At 47.1% G+C, this 12840-nt stretch overlaps 4 protein-coding genes across 4 annotated transcripts; 3 read left to right on the top strand and 1 right to left on the bottom strand.

The window, feature by feature from the left end:
- Positions 1 to 642: 642 nt before the first annotated feature.
- On the top strand, positions 643 to 2501 carry SAPIO_CDS1806 (uncharacterized protein; the record flags this gene model as incomplete). The annotated part of the gene is made up of 6 exons (XM_016784990.1): positions 643 to 776; positions 846 to 1067; positions 1158 to 1413; positions 1509 to 1772; positions 1834 to 2166; positions 2238 to 2501. 6 exons carry the CDS (start codon positions 643 to 645, stop codon positions 2499 to 2501), a joined length of 1473 nt encoding a protein of 490 aa, XP_016645287.1.
- Positions 2502 to 3570: 1069 nt separating this feature from the next.
- On the top strand, positions 3571 to 4348 carry SAPIO_CDS1805 (uncharacterized protein; the record flags this gene model as incomplete). The annotated part of the gene is made up of 3 exons (XM_016784989.1): positions 3571 to 4103; positions 4157 to 4171; positions 4237 to 4348. 3 exons carry the CDS (start codon positions 3571 to 3573, stop codon positions 4346 to 4348), a joined length of 660 nt encoding a protein of 219 aa, XP_016645286.1.
- Positions 4349 to 5617: 1269 nt separating this feature from the next.
- SAPIO_CDS1804 (uncharacterized protein) lies at positions 5618 to 7518 on the top strand (the record flags this gene model as incomplete). The annotated part of the gene is made up of 3 exons (XM_016784988.1): positions 5618 to 6330; positions 6918 to 7152; positions 7285 to 7518. The coding sequence occupies 3 exons, from the start codon at positions 5618 to 5620 to the stop codon at positions 7516 to 7518; spliced, it is 1182 nt and encodes a 393-aa protein (XP_016645285.1).
- Positions 7519 to 10192: 2674 nt separating this feature from the next.
- Positions 10193 to 10979, bottom strand: SAPIO_CDS1803 (uncharacterized protein; the record flags this gene model as incomplete). Its single annotated transcript, XM_016784987.1, has 3 exons — positions 10193 to 10288; positions 10360 to 10760; positions 10826 to 10979. The coding sequence occupies 3 exons, from the start codon at positions 10977 to 10979 to the stop codon at positions 10193 to 10195; spliced, it is 651 nt and encodes a 216-aa protein (XP_016645284.1).
- Positions 10980 to 12840: the final 1861 nt, after the last annotated feature.

Raw genomic sequence — 12840 nt, 5'->3', positions numbered from 1 at the left:
TGCAGAATGTAACCTTTTATTAGTGCCGTGCGTGCTGCATCCTGTCAAATTGGGCCTAAGAAACAGACTAGGCCGCTAGAGCCCCCGCAAAATTTTGATATGACTGGGGTAGATCTGAGATAGCTCAGCTCCCCGCGCCGGCACGCAGCCCCGGCATGGAGGGCATGGGCGACACCCCTCCAATCAGACTACCAATTAAATGTGTTGCGACCAAACGGCCTCTTCATCGGCTCCTCTGCGTCGGCTAACCGTCTAATTCCGGTTAGCTTATCCCTGGATTCTCGTCGGCCGTTATCTTTTTTTTTTTTTTCTTTTTCCTTTTCTTTTCCTTTTCCAGACGTATTTCGACCAAATGCTGGATAATCATGTTGTTAACGTACTGGGCCGAATTCAGTGGCGCCTCAACATAGAGTACGTTGCCTCTCGGCCCAGCTGGGGGACATCTCATCCGACAGACGATGAGGATACGCTCCAACCATCTATAAAGCTCTTCATGCGTCTCCAACCTAACTAGAGGCCGTAGAAGTCGAACACTCGCTTCTATGACATTCAAAAGATCCCAAAATTCCTCAGTTTCTTTGTCTAATCACTCAGTGCGCATCATCAGTCTTCGCACCAATAGCGCAGAACGACGCATTCAAGATGGCTGACGGCGTCAAGACTCATCTGGGAGACGATCAGCCATGTGATGTCAAGTCGCTTGATGAGGGCGCCGTGCTCTATCGAGACCTGACGCCAGAGGAAGACCGCAGGATCCTCCACAAGATTGATCGATGGTAGGTGCAATAAAGCGAACCCTTGCATGCTCACTCACGCTTGAATATTTTGCTCATGTCGGCACGCAGGCTCCTCCCCGTCATGGCGACCGCATACATGTTCCAATTCCTTGACAAGTCCTGCCTCAGCTACGCGGCCATTCTAGGAATTAAAAGTGATCTCCGCCTTTCTGGAAATGACTATTCATGGTCCAGTGCTATCTATTACTTCGGCTACCTGGTTGCTACATATCCGGTCGCTGGGGTGCTGCTTGTTCGTTTTCCAATTGCAAAAATACTGACTATCAGCCTGTAAGTTCTTCCTGCCAACCGGTTTGCCGCGTGGCTTCTCATCCATCGCGATTTCGACATGTCCGCGCGCGCTAAACAACATCATCTAAGGGTTATCTGGGGTGGTATCCTCATGCTTACCGCTGTCTGTTTTAATGGGGGCGGGCTGTTAGCCAATCGTTTCTTCCTGGGAATGGCCGAAGCCTCCATGGCCCCCGGACTCTCCATAATGATATCCATGTGGTATAAGCGGTCTGAACAGCCTTTGCGTCAAGGGGCGTGGTTTCTCGGCAACACATGCGGTGGGCTCTTTGGGGGCCTTGTCAGCTATGGTCTCGGTCATATTACCAGCATTCCCCCCTGGAAGGTAGGCGTCAATCCTTCGTCAAAAGGGGGAAAAAAAAAAAAAGGAGAAGAAGAAGAAAATAAAAACGCACGTATTCATACTAATTCCGCCTCCAGGCCATTTTTCTCGTCTTCGGAGGCATCACCACCGCCTTTTCAGTCGTAACCTTCTTCCTCATGCCAGACACTCCGCACAACGCCCGCTTCTTGACAACACAGGAGCGGGATAAAGCCATCGCACGAGTCGAGAAGAATATGACGGGCATTAAGAACAACAAGTGGAAGAAGGAGCAGGCTATAGAGGCTATTTGCGATCCAAACGCATGGTTCGTGGTTCTTATCTACTTTGCTAGCAACCTCCCCAACAATGGACTGATCACGGTAAGAACCTATCGCGTGGGAATAGAGAGAGAGTTAATCTTCTAAATCATCTCGTCTCTAGTTCAGCACCATAATCATCAATGGCCTCGGGTTCTCGACGTTGAAGACGCTGCTCGTCAATATGATAGCCTACGCTTTTCAACTGCTCTTCGTCCTCATTACCACCATCGGCAGCTCCCATCTACCAAACAGCCGCCTGTACTTTATGATGTTCAACCTTATCGTCAGTATTGTGGGTGCGGCTGTTATCCGCGAGGTTGACTCTTCGCACAAGTGGGGTCGCGCGATAGGGAATGCGTTAACCGTCTCGTTCACTGCAAACTTCCCCATGACCATGGCCATGACATCGAGTAATTTTGGTGGCTTCACTAAAAAGACCACAGTCAGCGCAATGGTATGTTATTTTTCTTATCTTCCAACCGTTACCTAGTCACAGTCTACACGGCACCACTAAACTTTTGTTAGGTTTTTCTCGCTTATTGCGCTGCCAACATCATCGGTCCTCATCTCTTCTTTGACCGGGAAGCCCCTAGTTATCCCTCAGGTTTCCTTGCCATCATGGTATGCTTTAGCGCTGCTGTTGTGCTCTGCATCTTGCAACGCATTTACCTAGTTAGGGAGAACAAGAAACGTGATCGCTCCTGCGAGGCACTAGACATACCACCCGAAACATTGAACCTGATGGACAAGACAGACAGGGAGATTCCCCAGTTTAGATACGTGTACTAATGAGAAAGGGACTCTGTTGGACACTTGGACAGGCCTCGAACACGATTTGAGGGATTTGTTCTAGTCGAACGTTCCAAAAGGTTGTTAAATGTTGGTCAGAGTTTTTCGGTGAAATGGGGGCGTTTTCTTTATTTCTTAAGTCTGGCCGAGGTGACCACAAATGAAGCCCTCTCTGCCCACACCTGCCTACTCTTGCTCAGGTCAGGGTAGCAGGTGCTCAGGGCTTCACGCACGAAGGGAACTTGATGGGGGCAACTTATGCCTAATGCAAGCACTGTTGTTTTGTAACGCTGTATGCCCCAGGCCCGATGAACATGATCAATGATGCATATACATTGTCCAAACACGTGGTCGCACCCGTGGCCAAACCCCAGTGTTAGTCGAATTAATAGCATGTTCAGGTCGAGGTCTTTTAACAGCATTAATTGGTTTTTTTTTTTTTCCCCTTCATCTCCACCTCCACGTTTTCGAATCTTCGAATATCCCGTAGGCAGGGGCGTCAGCAGGAAATAAGCTCCCCGTCCCGTTTCCTGGCTCGATTGAAGTGTACAGGGGCTAAAGCGTCCATGTGCCACTGCATCGGAGACCCCTAATTCGCTTGCCTCTGGGGTACTTCCCGAAATCTTATGTGGTTTGGCCGCTACATCCTTTTAACGGACATTCAATATTATCCCACGCAAGACTCGACGTTTGCGCGCCAGGGATGCCCAACGAACGGCCAATGCCGAACAGAATGATAGAGACCTTTCGGTATGGTTCATCTACGTCCACCGACAACGAATATGGGGGTGACTCGCACATCCTTTCCGCCCAGACGAAAGGAGTTAGGTCGCCACGCATCGGTCCTTTGGAAGTTTGACCGGAGTCAAGTCACGCGGGAGTCTTCTCGCCGATTGCGACCGTATAGATGTCCGCGCCAATATCGATGCATCTTTGGTCTAGAATTTCTACTACATAGTAGAATACGGTCTGAGGTACAGCTATATTAGCATGGGGGAAGGACTTATCCTTCTATACTTCAACCTCGATACGCCTACCACTATGTCCTCTAGCCGGAAGCGTAGAAAGGATGACGATGCTCATCAGACGGATGGTCCACTGCTGCGCTCCGCTCCACCCTCTCAACTCCTATCTGGAGATAGGGGCATGGGGGGGAGGCATGGCTAGCAGCACGACAGGCGGCCAGCAACGGCAACCAGGCTCGACAGCTCGTGGATTGCATGTCGCTCACGATGCAGTAGTGGTCGACAGACCAATTACGGGTAATACTCCGAGCCGACCGCCTCTGTACTATTTCTGTACACAAGCATGCCTCAATGGCCTCCGGACTTCGGGCCTTCTTGATCCCCATTGTCCCAACGTTCTGCTCCATCTAGGCCGGCAGCCGGACGCACCCTCCAGTCAAGCTCATTATGCGCCTCATCCACTCTCTAACCAGGAATTTCTCAACAAGGCGCAAGAGCAGCTCTCAGTAAGCCTTGTGGACGATTGGGAGGCCCTCGACAAGTTTGGTATGTACGGCGCGGTCGGCGCGCTGTTCAAGTTCACGCTGCGCGACTACGGCTACACGCTCATGGCGAAGGGCGTCCAATCCATCGATAAGTAGAGGTTGGAGAAGGAAATGCACATCTACGATGTCCTTGGTTGACCTCCAGGGCCGACGTATCCCGGTATGTCTCGGTATCGTGGATCTGGTCAGAAACTATCGGTTGACAAGCGGCGTACGTATTGCCAGGATCCTTCTCATGTCATTCGGCGGACTCAATCTGGCAGGCTACGACGATCTTGACATCGACGTCGAAGCCGAGGCCAACGAGCTCCTGGATGAGATTAGGCAAAAGGTGTAGAGCACGGAGACGGCCGACCGTACAATATCCTCTGGAATCCCACGACTTCGAGTCTCATGGCGGTAGACTTTGACCGTGCCTACGTCACAAACGTACCGGGGAGGAAACGGTCCGCGTCCTTTGACTCGTCCCCTAATAAGAGGGGCACGTACTGCTTGGCAGGTGAAGAAGCTCTCGTCGAGGCCTAGTCCCCCGAGCTTCATTGAGGAACACGACTCGGACTTGGTAATCTTTTTACACATTCCCTCAGGCCGGCACCGGCGACCTACGTAGAGATGTGTACACTAATAAAGGGAAATCTATCAAGTTGCCCTCCTACGCCATGCGGCTCGGGCAACGGATAGACTTGGTACGCCTTCTAGAAGATAGCTACCAGAGGAATACCAGGCCTCTCGGGAACATGCCAATCCCTGCTTGGGCGGCCGGTCCTTTGTCCTCTTGGGAGCATGGTCGTATATCCCCCCCGCAAATCTCGATTACCGCATAGACCCTTGCGCCGAGCTTTTGAAGTTTCTCGCATTTGCGAAAGACTGTCTTGCGCCGAATCCTGGAATTGGCGAGGAGGCCGCGGCGCTGACGGCGCTGGTCATCGAATCGCGCCACGAGCCATTCAGACGGCATGGGGGACATACGCTAGGACCGTGGAGCTGGGAGTTACGCGCTCCGCACGCCAACCCCAAGCGGGGTCATATGAATGTCACTCACTCTACCGCAGGTTGCCGGTCCTTATATTTTCCTAAACGGGTCGTGGATATTGGCTCGTTACATATTCCTTGCTGGACTCTAGCCCGGTCGACTGTACTGAGGTACTGAGTCCAAATTACACCTAGTTCCCCGCTTCTTTCCATAAACCATCGCGGGTGGGTCTGATTCATATCCAACTCTTCCCCAGAACAACAATTTTGGTCATCAGGCACCATTTAAAGCTATTGCTTTAACCTCTTTAATCATTTCAAATATCGCTATTTTGAGACTAGAATCGCTCTAGCTATTCAAATCGACGAATTTGGGTGGCCCTTTCCAAAGAAAATGACCTCAAGGAGAACTGGTGTACATTACGAAGAGGACCGAGATAAAGCACTTGCAGTTGTCCTTTCCCGGCTTAATCCTCAGCAGAAAGGAGGTGGGCATCGAGGAGTTCCGCCATTGCCGCTGCTGCCAATCATACGTCCCCCATGCGACTGCGAAAGCAAGGTTCCCAAAGACTTCGCGTATCAGCCTCTGCCCACGTCAACTTCGATTAGGCTCCTTACAGTACTTCCGGTCGATATGGCGAGCCAGGACAAGTCTTTCAACCTGTTTCAACCCCCAATAAGATGCTCCCTGGTCGTAAAAGACCTGCGAGAAGATCCGGTATACGACGCGCTATCATACACATGGGGAGACCCTTGTACACTGTACAGCAGCGCAGACGAAATCTCTCCACCTGAGGCCTGGTCGACGCGTGCTTTCGATATCCTCGTGAATGAGAAGCCAGTGTCACTCGCGACCAATTTATACACGGCGCTACTTTCCTTCCATTTCTTTTCAAGCCAGCCGCCATCACGGACAGCCTCCCGCGACATATACCGCAATCTACTCTGGATCGACGCCCTCTGCATCAACCAAAGCGATGTGCAGGAGCGCAATAGCCAGGTGCAGATGATGAGCCGCATTTACAGGCAGTCGACTACCGTCTTTGTATGGCTTGGCGGCGGAGACCGTTTTTCCAAGCAAGCAATTCTGAACCTCGACCAACTTTTCAACGTCAAATTAGGCAAGGCCATGTTGGAAAGGATGAAATCGTTGGACATCCTCAAGAAGGCGACCTACAAGGAATTGGGACTTGCTCTTATGAATCGCGACTCATGGATCGGCATCTACATGTTTCTCAGCCGTGCTTGGTTCCAGCGGGCGTGGGTGGTCCAAGAGATCGCCTTCGCGAAGAATGCTGTTGCCCTCTGCGGGATGATACAGTTCAACATGAGCATGATCATTGGGTCGTCGGTGTTACTGAGTCACGCCGGATGGATCAACCAGGTCATTCGGATAGCGGAGCCGCTTATATGCAATTACCGAGACAGCTTCCACCAACGGTCTCTCGTGGCCCAGCTTCAGAGCGACTTGAGACTTTACAGACCCCAAATATCGGGTGGCTTGCGTAGAAATTTCGGGTCTATATTGCTAGAAATAAGGGCATCCCTGGGTACCCAGACAGTCGACTCTTTGCTGCGCATCTCCGGGTTTCCATTAACCAAGCTTCTGCTGCTCCATCGTTTTCTAGACGCCACAAATCCTAGAGATAAAGTCTATTCCTTCTGGGGAATTTCTAAAGAGGCAGAGGGTCAGGAGCATGACGAGTCAAATGCGGCGGTGTTATTTCGAGTGGCGTATGAGTTAAGCGTAAGAGACGTTTACGTCCAGGCAGCAACCTTCATCGTCAACTCGTCCAAGATCTGTCTATTTTGTCGCTAAAAGGGCCGGAAACAAAAATCGCGGACTTGCCATCATGGGTTCCTGATCTAAGCACAGGATCCAATGCAGGCTTGATCAGCGAAGCTAGGTGTTGGATGGCATCCCTGGGCCTTAGAAGAGCGAACCCCTTTAGGCTGGAAGCCGACAAGCGTCGGTTATCGCTCGTCAAGGTTTCTAGGATCACGAGGCGAATTGAGTTCGCCTCGTCAGAGTTGAAGGGTCTGGCCGAATTCCTTCACGACATCCCTGAGTCCAGCGTGGTTCCTTGTCCTCGATCAATGAACCTCGACGATTGGGAGAAACTGAGCCCCAAAGCTATGAACGAACAAAAGAAGTTGGGTCTCCACATGGTAAAACAATCGCGATTCGAGGTCTTAAGTCGAACCTTGAATTTCGACTGTTTTGATGGACGGCATCCTGCTCCCCCGGATTGTTGTCTCGCCCTTCGTGATGTCCTCCACTATGAGCTCCAACGCTGACAGATAATGGCCATCTTGATTCTGTTGTGTGAGACCGACAACCTGATTATGGAGGACACGGGGAATTTTCAAGAACCTCTTGATCGGTTCTTAAATTATGAGCAGGCAAGGGGAGAAGTTGGCCAGTACTACACCGAGCTGCAAAAGATTCTTGGCCAGCAGGCTGTCGTCGATGGGGAGATCGATTTTCCGCCAGAATTCGTGCGTTTTGAGACTGTTCGGGCTAGCTCTGTTTGAGTACACAAGTAATTGCAATGATGATTTTAGGTTGGCGCTTGGTGGCAAGAGACGAATTCTGGTTTAGCAAGAGTCAAGCCTAAGGGGGCCTTCCATGACTTCATTACACCGTACCAGCCCGGGACAGCGCCAATTTGAAGCTTGCCGGGGTTCACTCTGTGCGGGGCTGAACATGACACCGTGAGACTTGAAACCTTCAGCCACATCAAGGCATCCCGCTCGTCAGACAGGACGATGAGTAAGATACCAACCCAAAGCTGCAGCAGTACCAGCGAGGCATGATTTCACAAGCTCCTAAGCAAGCCGTGCGCGTGTGCATTAGCAATAAGGTGTAGCGGTAGGTCGTCAGTAACCGCTAGAGAGCCCTAAAGCAAAGTTTGCATGTGGAGTTGGGTGGAGGAGAGGCGCTATTGGCGGAGATCAGCTCGATCGTTCGATAAAGGCATTTGCTTCTGCCGAGCATTGGTCATTAGCCTGTAGTTGATTCCAATTACTCTCGTCTTCCTTGAAAAAAGGGGCTATGTTTGTAGTATCCTTAGAGCGCTAAATCCTTGTTTCAAGCCAGGTTCAAACTAAGAAGGCTGACATAATATAATGAATTGAAGTACCGATTTCGAGACCTTTCTTTTTCGGGTATAGGATAGTATGGGTACGATACCTGGCAGGTAGGCCCTTATTTCATGCTCCCCCCTTCGTATGTTTCTAGAGTATATTGTGGCGGCGTTTGCATAAAACTTGGCTTTACACCTTTGCCAGGATCGTACATGATAGCGTGGTCAGGGGTGTCTACCCAAGGTTAGATAGTGGGGCCATACGAAGGCTCTGGCCAAAAAGTCTTTCTACAAATCCTGGACGTATTAGTCCGTGCACACCGAGTGTGGGAGATTGTGTCTAGTAATTTATACGGTATGATGCCAGGGTTTTAGGCGTTCCTTACTAAAAGACAAACGCCGGGCAGACAAGCCGCACTCCAATTTTACCATGCACTCTCCCTTATCCACGATAATGAGTTTCCCGACTGTCCTAGCTCTGAATCGAATGACCGATGCAGCCAATATGACTGACTATTCAACTTTGCCTACTTGTGCGGTGAGTTGCTTGTAGTCCAGAAGGGCACGATGATGTCTAACATTACTCAGCAACTGTGCTTTACTGCTGCCCTCCAACACTCGGCCTGTCCCTTGGATCAAGCTTGCATGTGTGCCGATGTGAGCGTCAGTCAACAAATCAGCGATTGCGTCGCAGCCAACTGCACTGCTACAGAAAGATTGAGTATGCTCCTTGAACTCCAATACTTTCCACTCCACACTCATCGGAACCAAGCAACGAAGCGACTGTATTCCGAAAGCTGCAATCTTCCGGTGCGAAATAAAGGCTACATTGTTACAGTCGTTGCAACTGTAGGAAGCACCCTTGCGTTCATCGCCGTAGTGCTTCGGCTCTATGCTCGACTCACTCGCCAAGGCGGAAAGATGATGATGGATGATATTACTGTGATTATCACATTGGTTTGTATCTCTGATGAGTCTTTCATCCAAGTTAGTCTTGAGCTGATGATGCCTCAGATGCTTGTAATACCAATTTCCATTGTCACGATTGCTGGTAATTTATTCCTTCCATGGGCATTTATAAAAACGACTCTAACTCTTGTACAGCTGTCAAAAATGGCCTAGGGCAAGATATCTGGATGCTCACTCCTCAACAAATCACCAACTTCCTTGAAGTAAGTTTGCTTCTCACTGCGCTAGTGCCTTGAAATGTCTAACGATACCAGATATTCTACGTCGCGGAAGCTTTATACGCGATTTGTGTCTTCTTCGCTAAAACGAACTTTCTTTTCTTCTACGTGCGCGTGTTTCCTGGTGAGAAATTCCGCCGTATCGCATACATTCTCATTTTTATTAGCCTAGGGACTGGGCTTTCCCTTAGCATTGCTACTATCTTCCAATGTCAACCCGTCAGCTATACGTGGACTAAGTGGGATGGCGAACATCATGGAAAATGCCACGATATCAACTTACAGACGTGGATTAATGCTGCTATGAACATCGTACTGGATGTGATAGTATTAAGCATGCCAATAACTCAACTGGTTAGGGTGAGCTTTCATTGGAAGGAGAAGCTGGGTGCTGCGTTTATGTTTGCGCTGGGCTTTTTGTGAGTTGAAAGAGAGCACAATTGAGAATACCCCTGGAACTAACAGATAGAGTATTACCATTGTTTCTGTCATCCGACTGCGGACTATCGCGGCCTTCCAAACCACGCCAAATCCTACATGTACGAGCCCTGCTTCTCATTAAAAGTCTTTCCCTCAAAGTTGCTGACAAGTTCTGAATAGGGGACATACTTGAGATCACATACTGGTCCCTGATTGAGCTCGATGTCTGCGTCATTTGCGCTTGCATCCCGGCCCTCCGCGATTTAACTAGACGCTTGTCTACTAGATTTATTTCACAATCAACCAACTCAGCGAACAGGAGTCGAACCCCAACGCCGAAAACAGCCGGGGGTGGGCACAAGCATTCACTCGGTAGTGTGAGAAGTAGCAGTCAGACACTAAGATGAGTGTGTATGTATAAAGCGTACGAGACGCGGATAGTTCAAGGGACCGTTGAGTTGTCGTTATCTGATTTGGATTGGGATTCAGAGTTGGTATGTAATTACAAAATAGTTGTCACAGCGAGGTCGCTGGTTGCTGAACAGACGATGCTGGTTCCGCAATCGATAACATGGCTGTTTCGGGAGATTGGAGCTCGCCATTCGAGCCAGACTAGGAAATCGAGCCTTATTCAAGTCCCACCAAGCTAAAATATCTGGTACCGCAAAAATCCGCTCTGTCACGTATACGCTGATCTCGCCGATAGTGTCCGACTCGGTAGGGTCGTCGTAGAAGCCGTGAGGTGTTAAGAAAGTGTGTCTGGTTGATGCTGGAGGCTGGCTCGGCTTGGTGGGTCTGGCGGCAGGCGGCTGGGCGTAGTACGTCTCGAAGAACTGACGGAACTGCGAGATAATACGGGCGGCCCGTTCCGTTGGGAGATTCCGATCAATCCACCGGGTCCGGAGCCCAGGGTGAAGAATCATCGCGCGAGAGTAATTGGTAGTTGTATCGTATTGAGGCGCTGCCGCGGTAGGTTTACCTCGCAGCCCTCTAACCACCGCGGGATTCCTGCGTTTCTTTGAGGTCTGCTGCGTAAAGTCATCGGCGGCGGAGCTAGTGGTGGCGCTGAAATCTGTACGGGTGGCTGGACTGAAGGAGTCGTAAGTCCTGCAAAGGGTGCAAAGACGAGATTATCGCCAAAGTGCGTACGTTGCACCTTAAGCTGATCAATCAGGTAGTAGGTTGAAGAAAGGACCTCTGCAAAATCCAGATCCCTGCCTTCGGACCATTTTATTAGCTTCTTGAAGGGCTCGAGAATATCCACGACTTCGCTAAGTATGGTCCTGTCTTCCGTGGATAACATATCTTCTAGCGGCAGCCTGTCACGGAGCCAACCCTCCCTAGCATAGTCACGTGCGAAGGTCATATGATCACGCACTCATGTACATATTACCTCAGCAAGCTCAGGTCATTTTTTCGTGCCTAAGGCAGCAAACCGCGCTATACCTAATCGGTACGGTTCTCGACCAAATAGCCTGAGTGCGGTGTCTAGATTTTTGGGCGTGTGCGGAGACATTTCGTGAAAAATTAAAGGCTATCTTTACAGCCATTTTCATCCACTGCTATATATTGTACAGCCAATTAAGTAGAATCATTCGATTTCACTCCTACTCTTCGACAACTGAGTGAATTTTAGATTATGTCGGCCTAAAACCAGCGTCGTCAGAGTGCGCGGTTGAACCCGCCTACCATTTTACTCGCACTAAGTCTATAATATATTATTAATTCTAATATAGATAAAGCACGTCGTCGAGGGACGAGAAGGTCTCAAAGACGTAGTTAGATATAAAGAGTAGATAAAATATATTTATTAAAAAGTATATTAAATATATTATTTAATTGAAAATATTTTAAAAAATTAAAATTTTATATTATTTAAATTAAACTTTAATTTTTTTATTAAAAATATAAGCTTTAAAATTAATTAATTTTTTTTAAAAAATATAAGCTTTGAAATTAATTAATTTTTTAATTAAAACTTTAATAATATATATAAATAAAAATTAATAAAAAATAATTTAAAAAATATTTAAAATTTAAAGTTATACAATAAAAAATAATTTATTTAATTAAAAAAAATAAGTAAAAAAGCTAAGTAAGACTAATAAAAATAAATAAAAGATATTATAAAACTAAGCTAAAGTTAAATTAAGAAATAAAGACTCTAAACATAGCTTCTCGAGCTAACTAAAATCTTATATACTTTTCGTCTTTAGATACTAATAAAATTTATCTTAAATCTTACTAATAAAAAATATAATTTTAATATTATTTTAATAATATTATTTATTAAAACGCGTCTTTTTTTAAGATAGTGTGACGGTGAAAAAGGGGACATTGGTGAAAAGGGGGACGTTCTCAAGATTCCGCAAGATGGGGTGGAAAAACATTATTCCTTGCCATGGGCCAGGACCATGGTTATTTCTTTTCTATCCCTTCCTCCCTCAAGGAGCAAGAACAAGTTCTTCAACAAGTTTCTCAAGTTCTTCAGCGATAACAGTCATTAGTTCTTCTTTCAATTGACTTCGTTATTATCATATCTCATGGATCATCTTGTGTGGTGACTCCGGACAATTCTTCTCTTGTTTTGTGTGTGTAAGTGTCCCCTATTTGACACTCATATGATCTTTGGCTTCCCCCTATTTGGAAGCCTCCTTTGGTTGTGATACGGCCCTATTCCCGTTGATCAACCATTCCGACATCCCATTTCCATTCCTGCAGGCGGAATTGCAGCAGCTTCTTGCAGGAACTATTCTTGACCATTTGACCACTTATTCCTTGTTTCTTTTTACTTTGTTTCTTGTGGTGTGCGGCAGGCTGCACTGCTCCGTCTCAATAGTATAATAGAAAAAAAAGTAATATTAATAAAAAAAAGGATATTTTTAAGATTTTATAAAAATAAGAATAGAAAAATATTATTTCTTACTATAGGCTATAGTTATAATTATTTTTTTCTTTTCTTTTTTTAACAAGAGAAAATTAAAGTTTTTTAACAAGTTTTTTAAGTTTTTTAATAATAATAGTTATTAATTCTTCTTTAAATTAATTTTATTTATTATTATTTCTTATAAATTATCTTATATAATAACTTTAAATAGTTTTTCTATTATTTTATATATATAAGTATCTTCTATTTAATACTTTTATAATTTCTACAAATCCTG

This window comes from Scedosporium apiospermum, assembly GCF_000732125.1.
Source record: "Scedosporium apiospermum strain IHEM 14462 chromosome Unknown SEQ_SAPIO_0077, whole genome shotgun sequence".
NCBI lineage: Eukaryota > Fungi > Ascomycota > Sordariomycetes > Microascales > Microascaceae > Scedosporium > Scedosporium apiospermum.
Note: the sequence above shows the minus strand (reverse complement) of the source record. Positions and strands in the feature narration are given on the sequence as shown.